This window comes from Pogona vitticeps, chromosome 5 (genome assembly GCF_051106095.1).
Source record: "Pogona vitticeps strain Pit_001003342236 chromosome 5, PviZW2.1, whole genome shotgun sequence".
Lineage (NCBI taxonomy): Eukaryota > Metazoa > Chordata > Lepidosauria > Squamata > Agamidae > Pogona > Pogona vitticeps.
The window spans coordinates 98,474,247-98,485,597 of NC_135787.1; the positions used below are offsets into that span (position 1 = coordinate 98,474,247).

Here is an 11,351-nt window from a genome sequence, read left to right on the forward strand (position 1 = left end):
AGTAGAAAATGGAGGCTGCTCATAAACGAAGTGACACCTCTGTGGATTACAAAAGGGAATAGATGGGATTCTATTTTTTCTTCTTGATTTTATTTGTTTTGTTGAGCATGGTTGGGGGAGGAGTTGGAAAAGCAGTTTTTTTTTGGGGGGGGTTATTATTTTAATTTCCCTGCTGTTCCTGAAACTCCATGGTGACACTGGAAGAGACAGGGAGCTTCTCTTCCGCTTTATCTCACCTTATCTTTTTCTACTCAAAGTCTGGAAAGGTGTCCAAAACTCTGAACTAGCTGACTTTTGTCTCTCTCTCTTTCCTTTGTCAAATCTAGACATAAATAGCTCCCTTGAAGTGGAGTAATATTTACTACACTTATTATATTCAGGATATATTCTCCCCATTTGAGGTGGCCAAGGAAAGTTTCCCCTCTTCATTAATAACATTGACTCTTTGTTTGAGTCAGTGTATATTGGGTGATCCCTATTTGTTGGTTGCTTCATCTCTGTTTCTTGGTTGCTCTCATATCCTTCCGTATTTCCATATCTCTAATGTACTAGATTATTTAAGTCTATATAAGAAGGGAGAGAAAAAAAAAACAGGTATTAGTGGAAAACATTGGAGAACTGTCATATAAAGGGTCTTTTTTGAAAGTACAAAAATGGCTGCAAAACGTAAGGTGGAGAAAGGAAGACCGTCACCAGAAACTAGACCACTGAGGCTGATGCAAGAAATTCAGTCTTCTTTATTAACAAAAGAATATTTTGAGAAGCTCATGAACATCATGCTTAGCCAACAGATAGCCCATTTTGATAGAAAGTTTGATGAAAATAAGTCTGATATTTCAGCCCTGAAAATTAAAGTGTCCGATCTCTCCAAACAACAGGAGGACAAGAATTTACAATTGGGGCAAATGAAAGAGGACATGACACAGAAAAGTTGAAACCAGATGAAACCAACATGAAACACCAATGACTCAAATCCAGACGGAGAATGTATCATATATGCTCAGAATACAGAATGTACCAGAAACTCAAAATGAAGACTTCTTAGAAGCTACAACTGATTTACTATCAGATTGGGCAAATTGTGAGAAGGATGAAATTAAGTGGAATATAGATGCGGCCAAAAGAACATCCTCAGTATTTATTTTTAAAAAATCATCTCCCAAGAGAGGTACAAATTAGATTCATTAAAACCACATATAGAGATGAAATTCAGAAAGCAACACAAGATAAGCAATATATAAGAGAAGGAAGAAATCTGAAGACATTGAAACATATCCCTTGGGAAATAAGAAATAAAAGGAAAATATATGAGAATGGATAAAGACTATCAGTTACATAATCAATAATTAAAATAACAATGTATCTGTCTGAATTTGATTTTTCCCTCTCACTCACTGTTTATATTTCCTTCTGATATGTGGAACTATTACTAGAAAAGAATGTGCAGAATTACTATGAAAAATATTGATCTCTAATGTATCCGTTCAAATCCACCCCTTCCGAGGGTAACCCTATCCCAGCTGCCCCTCACCTTATCCTACCTTTACAAGGAAAATAAAAAATGTTTTAAAGGGGAAACAAATCCTGGCTAATTTTCATAAGCAAGAAATAAATTTTATAACCAGAGACTTCAATTAGCACAGCAGTGTCAGGAGATATACATTCATTGATAACAATGGGAAAGCTGTGCTAAAATGGGAAGAAATTGATCCTTATTCATAATAGCAAACTTCCTCCATCTTTCTATAGTGGAAAATAGCAATGTGGCTATAATTGGGCTTGATATTTGCTATCGCTTAACAAGGAGGGAAGTCAGTCTGTACCTAAATTCCAAATATGCAGCACCAGCCCACAATGTGCCAATTCATGGCAGTGGTCCCACCATCAACAGTACTGTTCTGCAGAATATATAATTTTTTATAAAGCTGATTGGCAGAAATGCACTACGACATTGGATGGAATCATATCAAAATGCAAGCTCTTCCTGTTGGGCAACACCATGCCTTACCACAACGACATGAAGGACAACAGCCAGTCTTTCGGTCACAGCGCAGTTCTGTTCCAAATGGGCAGCTAGGGGGGCCCATCTGTGTACATGAGACATTCCTTGTTTGAATAAAGACTTCCTCATTTACCCGGACACATTCTTTGATGATGCAGGGATTTGATGGAGATTGCCACTCAGACCCAACCTAGGAACAAAAGATAGGAAAGGACTGTGTGGAATGAAAGCTGATTCCCTCTTTTTAAGTGTTGTAGGCAGATGACATCCCTTTGCACTCCAGCACTATGCTCCAGAAGAACACTATCATCCTCTCCTCCATCTACTGCAGAGTTTACTATATCCAGCAAAATGATTAGAATAGTGATCCTTTCACAAGGTCACTGCATCAACTACTGCAGAAGATATCTAATCTGTGAACACCACCATTTTCCAGAGCTTTTAAAATAATGCAATTATTTATTCAACTTTTATACTGCCCATCTGGCGGAAGGCTGTTCTGGGTCGTTTACATCATAGGAAGACAACAATTAAACATCATAAGACATTATTAACTACATACTGTAGCTAAAACTTCAAAATAATCATAAAATAAAAATACAATACATTTTAAAATGCATTTTAAAATACTAATACATACAAAAGATCAGAAGCAGTAAGGTATTTATTTAATTCAAAGGCAATATATTTTAATCCAAAAAGATTTCTCCAAGCAATATCGTAATATTCTATAGTAGGCTTTGTAATCTGCACTGTCTGGGTTCATATAGAATACTGGTTTGTTGGACTTCTAGCTTTACTATTGTATGCTTCTATTACTATTCTATGATTCAATAATTTTCTCCCTGGAGAAAATTTGGAAATTTTGTTGTTTTTGTAGATTTCATTGATTTTTGAGCTACCTGGAGAACAGAAGTAGTTAATGGAATGACAAACTGAACATGGATGAAATAATTAAAGATGTTGTTCAGCCAGAATTAAGTATTTAAAACTTCCAATGAGTTCAGTGGCACATATAAGTGCCTGACTAGCTACATTGCACTTAACCAAATATGGTACTACAGAATCATAGAATTGAAAATGATGTTGTAGGCCATTTAATCCGATATCTCATAGACAAGAGTGGGCAAAGTCTGAGAGCTTGGCACCAAAATTCAAGCCAACTACTAGGATATGCCCAGACAGCACTTTCAGTCCCACCCACTTTCAGGGGACTGGGTGGGAAGTCTTGGGAACCATCCCCAAAGCCCTGGAGAACATTGCTGTCCCAAAGTCTTTGTTTGGGCAGAAAATAAACCATTTTAAAAATATTTTGGAAGTTCTAGTGAACCTGTGGAGGCCTCAAAAATACTGCTGGGGCATTTCAACCATTGCTACAGTAGATCGCTCAGGCCCATAATTTATAATCAGTGTTTGAGATGGCAACGTAATACTGGATATCATTGCTATGAAAAAGCTTTCCTATTAGAACATGTGAATTGCTTCTAACTGGAACATGAAATACAATGTACAATTCAAAATGTAAAGAACAATTTAGTATAAAAGAAACCAAACATCTTAGTGGTGGCATTTTTTGATAATAAAAAGATGTCCTTATCCTGACTCATTGCTCCAGCAGCTTCCAAACAATGACTGAAATCCAACAGTAAATTACAATTTGATGAGGCCCATTGAATAAATGGGGATTTGGTAAATCATCTCCTTCATAAATTCCATTTATTCAATGGGCCTACCCTAGTTGTGACTTACTACTAGATTTCAGCCAATGAAACAGATGACATGGGAGCTATTAGTCCTGCAGAAATAAGAAATGTTTAATTTCCAAAAAAAATCATCCCTGCTGATGATATCATTAGATTTCCATGGCTGTAGCTGTGCAAATAGAATTTCAGCAGTCATGTAAAATCCTCCTTGGTCCCTTTTTAAGGGGAAAGGCAGTGTAAAAACATTTTAAATAAAATAGAATCAATCAATCAATTAATCAAACTTTAGATTATAAAAGTTCAACATAATAAGGCCAATTTTGTTATAGTATAGCAAACTATAACATTTCCACTTTCTAGTGATCCAACCTTATCTATCTGGGATAAAAATTTAGCAAGTGAATACTCCACAGAATGATGGGAAAAATCTGTCCATTTAACTTCCTCCCATATTTGAAATTTTCTTCTATGTCAAGTTATTTTCCATTCCAGAGATCGTGCTGTGTGTGTGTGTGTACACATTCTTATAGTAACTAATTAAAAGCAAATTCTCCTCCAACTTTTCACTCTACAGTGTTGCATCCACCCACAACAGTAAATACAGTAATAACTGCTATTGGCAGTAGTAACAAACTAAAAGGCTGCTGAGTGGGGTTTTTAAAATGAACTGTAGTACTTTAGTACATTGAATGCATTTCGGTGTTGTTGTTGTTTTGTACTGTATTCATTGATCCTTTTAGTATTATACAGTCATGTGAAAAAGGAAGTACACCCTCCCTGAATTCTGCCCCTTTACATATCAGGACATAATAGACTGCCTGGTATTGTCATTTTTAAATGTAAAATTTAGTTTAAAGGTGCTTTTGTTTGGGTTAAACCAGTGGTTCTTAACCTTTGTTACTCGGATGCTTTTGAACTGCAACTCCCAGAAACCCCAGTCAGGACAGCTGGTGGTGAAGGCTTCTGGGAGTTGCAGTCCAAAACTCCTGAGTAACCCCAGGTTAAAACCAGTGGGTTAAACAGTGCTTGGGTAAAAGGGAGCCCGTTTTGAATTAAAACCTGCTTGGGTAAAAACATGCTTGGTTGCTTTAAAAGCTGCTTGTTTTGATTTAAAAGGTGCTTAGTTGAAAAGGTGCCTGTTTTGGTGTTAAAGGTGCTTGATTTAAAAAGTGTTCTTTTTCAACAGTGTTTGTTTGTTCCCTCTGTGGTTTCCTGCCTTTTTTTTTAACCTATGCCATCTTACGTTTTAAAAAAAAGAAAAAAATTCTGCCCCAAGTGGTAGGAACGGCTTAACCAGCTTTGCATTAGTTCCTATGGGAACCAATGCTTCGACTTACAAACTGCCCCTCGACCTAAGAACCAAAAACAGCCAGAAGGGGTTAATGGGTTTTCAGTGCATTCCTATGGGAAATGCTGATCCGAGTCACGAGCTTTTCAACTTAACGAACGTCCTTCCGGAACGGATTAAGTTCGTAAGTTGAGGGTTGACTGTAGGAGTCTCCCAGCATCTTTGGCACTCCACCTCAATTTAAAAAAAATATTTTGTCCACTATAAAATGTATGGTAACTTTTCCAGCTTAAAAAAAATCTACCCACTTTTTTTTTTTTTTAAACAGTTTTGGAATGGAGGTTGTGATGTGGTCCACCAAATCCAGGGATGGGTATCTATAACCTTCTGCCCAAGACCTCTCTAGATTGCCCAACTCTGATATAAAGAACGGTGTGCCTTTCTTCTTCCACCCATCCAGGGAAAAAAATGAATTGTGCTTCCTGCAGAAGAAGGAAAAATAATCATCATTTATAACTAAGGCTTACTTCATGCCAGCGGACATCTTCATCTCCTCGAGCCCATAATACTGGCTCATCACACATAGTTTTGAGACATTTCCCACAGCAGGCCCCTTCTTTATTGACGTACTTAAATCCCTGTGAGGAGAAAAAAAAGTAACTTTCATTAGATTGCAGACTTTCCCACTGGTGATGCAGATACGTTTGGGGGAGAGAAATTAACCAGGTGCTGGCTAGAAGGGAAGATGGCATTGCAAATCAGCAAAAAAGTATTCTATAAGAGAGAACTACTAAGCGGCTAGAGCAAATGAAACAAAACACCTCTGCCTAAATCTAGTCAGCTTTTTACAATTTTGTTGAGTCCTCACTATGCAGTGGTCATGCCTGCAGGGCTCTTGAATAGTTGGGAGAGATATTCCAAGGCATTAGTGTGGCATGGTGAACAGCTGGCCTGAGATGATGTGGCAAATTAACAATACAGCAAAAGAGTAAAGGTATATATGTTGCCATTCGTAGGTTTCGCCAACTTCCCACTTGATTCGCCCTAATTAGGGATAGTGCACATTTGCAGGAAAGCCACCCCCTTTCCCCTGCTAGGTTGAGAGGATGGGCTGGAAGGAGATACGCAAAAAGGAGATCGTTTTCCAAAAAGTTACAGGCTGGATAATTCAAAATGCTTTTCTTTTGGAGAGGATCTTGAAATGGAAAGGCTGTGCTGGAAGTCAACTGATCTAGTCAAGAGCCTGTAGCTGTAGGGAAGTGGGCAGTAAAAGGCAGCCCAGAATCACAGGTTTAAGGAACAGGTTTAAGGGAGAGACTTCTGTCCCTTTTGACTTGGATTTTTCAGAATCACTGATTGAATGAAGGTGGCAGTGTTTTTCACTTTCTCTGGAAGTTCTTCCTGGAGGGTTTCCTCCCAGCATTGCTGTACACTTGTCACCATCAAGCTTACAGTTACATCCTAACACACATTTTATGGTCAAAATGTTTCTTTCTCTTGTATAGTTTACCCAATTACAGATGTTCCTGTGACATCAATATCTAAAGCTGGTCATACAAACAACATGAAGATCGCTATCTGCAGGATTTGTGGGAGAAAAATAATAATACTCATCCCAGGATGTAAGAGTTTATGTAATTTTTCTTTACTTGAACAGGTGACTTGGGAGCAATAACAAGCGGCAGCTGCAGAGAGACTCATGTTCTGTAATACTAACTCTTTTGCTTCACACTGCCAAAAAAAGAAAAAAAAAGGAAATGCAATCCACTAAATATTAAGATAGAGCATTTCTCTGCATTTGCTTTTTCACATCCTTGGGTGAAGTTCTCCTCCATGTTCTTTCAGAAATACTAATCGTTTAGATAGAGCTTTGGAATAGCAGCAGTCTTATTACACAACCATAATCAGAGGGAGCCCGTCATTACCTTATTGTTTTCCTTTCCACCAACTAATGCACTCAAGCTCCTACTGTTTTTATGGCTTTATCTGAACTTTTCATATCATTTTTATCATTCTACATTCTTATGTAGAATTTCATATGTCTTTCATAATTAGGCAAGCCAGCTAAGGAATGTCGCACTGTTTAGGCATGCATGACTTAGTTTTGAATCATAAAGTCCTTTAGCAACAAATAGGATACAAGGGATTAAGCAAGCTACTGTTCCTTCACACTTGGGTTCCCCTCCATAATAATGGGATAGTGTTACTTTTGTATTAAAGAGAACTGGGAAAATGTACATCAGGTGCTCTGTGCACTTGAAATGTGATAGATTCAAGTTTTGGAACATGGATGACTCTTAGTTACTTCATGTGCTAATACCTTTCCTTCAGTTCTGAAAGTATCTTACTTCTTAACCTTCTAGATATTTTATTTAAGAATTACATTTGTTAATTACCTTCAATGCTTGCCTTCCTTAAAAGGCCTTTCTTTTCATCTTTATTGTATTTAGTGATATGACCCTTTACATTCATGCTCAACATCTGGGAAAAGAGAAATCTTTGCCACTTCAAAGAAAGCTGTCAATCTGAAATATTACCAATTAAATGCCTTGATTTCTTGGTCAACCTTCTTTACACTAATAATATATCACATCCCAATACAAGTGAGACAAATGTTCTGGTTTCCAACACAGCTGCTCAAAGGCCTGGAAAATTCCTTATGACCAATTTATATGTGATCAGCCAATTCACTATGTTTGAACTGTACATAACTGAAAATCGGGAATAAGCTATTTATAATGCCACAATCCTGCATGGAGAATTCTTATATACCATTTATGCAATTTCACTACTCTCGGGAAGTAAGAATTTTAAAATTAATTAGGAAATAAGTTTTTCATTCCTTTGTAAGGTAAGGTTTAAAGCTGTCATCCCCTTTACACATTTTTTTTAAAAAAATATGAATACAGTACTAGTTTTGCACAGAAATTATTGGAGAAGAAGAATCTCTCCAGGATGTAAGAGACAGCTATTCTTCTTCCTAATGGCTGACTTTGCAGGTGCAGCAGGTAAGATTCAGAAGATTTCGGTGAAGTCTTCAATGTAGGGACGTGTAAGAAATTCAATCCATTAAGTGTTTTTTAAAGTGGCTAATTCAGTCTGTACTTTAGGGGTAAACATGGAAATGGATACAAATTGTGGTGAGAAATATGCACAAATCAGGGTTTGTGATGCATTCGCAAGAAGGAAAGAAAGTGACAAAACATAAACTTATTAAAATGTGTAAACATATAGTGTACATTTCTAGTATTTGTACTAGAAATTTTAGTTACTGTGCACATGTATCAATTTCAAAAACACAGATAAAATATGTACTACAAAACAAAATGCCAAACAAAAAATCCACATGGATTAAACATGGGGTGAGAAAAATCAGTTATTTCTGCTCCAATGTTTTATGGATATCAAGCAGGGGTAAATCTTGTGTTAGACACTCAGTGTGGTGTAGTGGACAGAGTACTGCACTAGGACTCAGGAGACATGAGTTTGATTTCCCCACCTCTTCCATGGACACTCAGTGGGAGTGTGGGAGTGGTAAAAACACTCCTTAACTACCTTGAAAAGACTATTAGGGTCAGTGTAGGTCAGTTCTGACTGGACGGCATATAATAAATATTTGTTATATCACAGTTCTTTCTAAGCAATTCTCACTATTGCATTTGTACTCTCTCTGGTCACTATGATTAAAATCTCCCCATCCATAAGAGTTTATATAGAACCTGAGATCCATTACTTGTACTGGGATTGAAATAATACACTACACACAAGTGAATCTCCCTGTCTATGCCAGGATGCTTTTCACATCTAACCAGCTACTACTTATTGAAAGGATGATTGTTTAGATAATCATAATCTTTTGCACTTTCCCTCACATCCATCTCCTGTGCCATCTCTGGTGTTGATCTCTGCCAAGATAGGTAGGGCTCCGTGTAGCTAAAGGTGTGCTTTTATGTTCACAAAAGCTTAAGCCCAATAAAATGAGTTAGTCTTTCAGGTGCTTCAAGACCATTTGCTATTAGGACTAAATAGTTTGCCACTGATCTGCAGATGCCCCTAATGCCACCTCCCCCATGCTATTGTACTATCATCTGAAGAAACTAGAAAAGAAGCTACGGTTGCCATAGCAATTCTTCTATTTTCTAACAGAAGTCCGTTTAATAAGATCATGGTACCAAGATATGTGTTCCCAAAACTAACCCAAATATCTCACTATGATTCATCCACGACCACCCGGCTCCCTTTCAAACACTTTACAGTTGGACCATACAAAGCCATTACCTGGCATGCTGTGAACTAATCAAATAACCATTTTACCACAGGTTCAGTGTTTCCTATCATACCGAAATTATATTATTTGATCTTCTGCTTGGAAAACAAAACTCTGTGCAGAGATTTCATGATTCATAGTGGTGGACTGGATGAACTGTTGGGCCGGGACTCAAGACACCAGGGTTCAAATCCTCACTCAGCTATGGAAAGTCCCCAGAGGAATGGCAGCAGTAAACTACCCTTTGAATATATCACACATGTCCAAAATTCTGTTAGAGTAACCAGAAATCAGAAGTGACTTGAAGACACATAATAACAACAACAAATGATTTAGCAAGAGAAACAGAGAACAAAAATTTAGCTAAGCTTTAAACCATTGAGAAAAACATTTGTGTACAAAACATCAGCAAATACAAATTCTGCTCTGCTTTTAATGCTTTACAAAATACATGAGGGAAGGTTCTTAGAATTACTAAAACACTGATCCTTGTAACAAAGGATATCTACATTGTTCCTAGTATTTCCAATCTAAAAGTTATAGACAATTTCCACAACTGAAAAGAATACACACACTCCATCTGTAAACACACCTGGGTTTGGGAAACTTTTTTTCTCTCTCTCTCAGAATTTCCTTTGCAATACTTCTCAGGCTGCATTTTAACTACTCTAGAGTTTTTTAAAAACCTGTTTTGAGTCTTAGAATAGAAATTGTTTGAAAACGGAAACAAAGAAGTGGGATAATTTGCAATCATATGTGGCAATTTTCTGTTTAAGCAATTCCCTTGCAACATGCCTCCCTTTTAAGAAAACAAAAAATTCAGTGGAGCTTTAATAAGCTGTTTGGTGGTTCCATAAGGTAAGATTTTGAAACTCTAAGTGACATATTTCCAACTCAGTTCAGGTGCAAAAATGAGTTGCCTGTGTAAGCCTGTATTACTACATTTTCTTGGCAGACGGACTGCATTCAAGATTGTTTCTAAAGAAGCTTTTACTACCTGCTAGTGGAACACACAACGTCACAGAGACTGGGGTGGTGGTGAGAAAATGACCATAAATGGCCTTGGTTGGCCTCAAACACAGCAACAGAAGCCAGAGGTATAATTGGTTTATTAATATTAGTCAAGCAATAGGTGTCAGATTTTACAACCTGTCCAGTAGCTTTTAATATAACTCTGGTGTATGATGTGGTAAGAAATTTGTTTTATTATACAACTGAGAAAAATGTGCAGGCCTATTTCCTCTTCTTCAGATGAGTCTGAAGAGGGATGAAACCATGGGACTAAAAGAGTTTCAGGTTAACAGGAGACTATGAAGGAAAGCTTCCCACAACCAACCAGGCCAGTTGGTCTGAACCTGAAGAACCTACAGCAGCTATACTCTCTGATGGCAAACAAAGGGCTCTACCCCCTCCCCTCTTCACCATTTGGCAGCTAAAATCTGGTTTAAGGTAAAGGTAAAGGTTCCCCTTGACAATTTTTGTCCGGTCATGTTCGACTCTAGGGGGCGGTGCTCATCCCCGTTTCCAAGCCATAGAGCTAGCGTTTGTCCAAAGACAATCTTCCGTGGTCACGTGGCCAGCGTGACGAGACACGGAACGCTGTTACCTTCCCACCGAGGTGGTCCCTATTGATCTACTCGCATTTGCATGCTTTCGAACCACTAGGTTGGCGGGAGCTGGGACAAGCGATGGGCGTGCACTCTGTCACGTGGATTTGATCTTACAGCTGAAGATTTACAGACCTTACAGCACAGAGGCTTCTGTGGTTTAATGCACAGTGCCACCACATCCCTATTTAAACTGGTTTAAAAAGCATTAAATGGCTGAAATAGTAGAAAGTCACAATCAGAGTACACCAATTGAATCAGTGGCCATTTGGTGAGTAAACTCCTTTGTACGTTCCATTGATTTAATGGACCTATTCTAGCTACAATTTACTGCTGGATTTCAGCATTTGTTCCTTTAAAGACAGGCATGGGCTGCCTTAAAAAAAAAAGAGACCTGACAAACTGATTTGCGGTTTGTCAGTTCACTGCCAGGAAATGTGTTGTTCCAAACCAAGACAAACCAGCACTTTGGTAGTTCTTCCCT

The 11,351-nt window shown here is 37.9% G+C and overlaps 1 protein-coding gene across 1 annotated transcript in view; it reads right to left on the reverse strand.

Annotated features, from left to right (window-relative positions):
- The window catches only part of VWF (von Willebrand factor), a 172,954-nt gene that overhangs the window by 23,872 nt on the left and 137,731 nt on the right, over nucleotides 1–11,351 (reverse strand). Inside the window, exons 44-45 of the mRNA XM_020785775.3 lie at nucleotides 5,521–5,631; nucleotides 2,009–2,192 (exon numbers count right to left, since the gene is read on the reverse strand). Coding sequence (XP_020641434.3) covers nucleotides 2,009–2,192; nucleotides 5,521–5,631 — 295 coding nt within the window. The remainder of the gene's footprint in view (nucleotides 1–2,008; nucleotides 2,193–5,520; nucleotides 5,632–11,351) is intronic.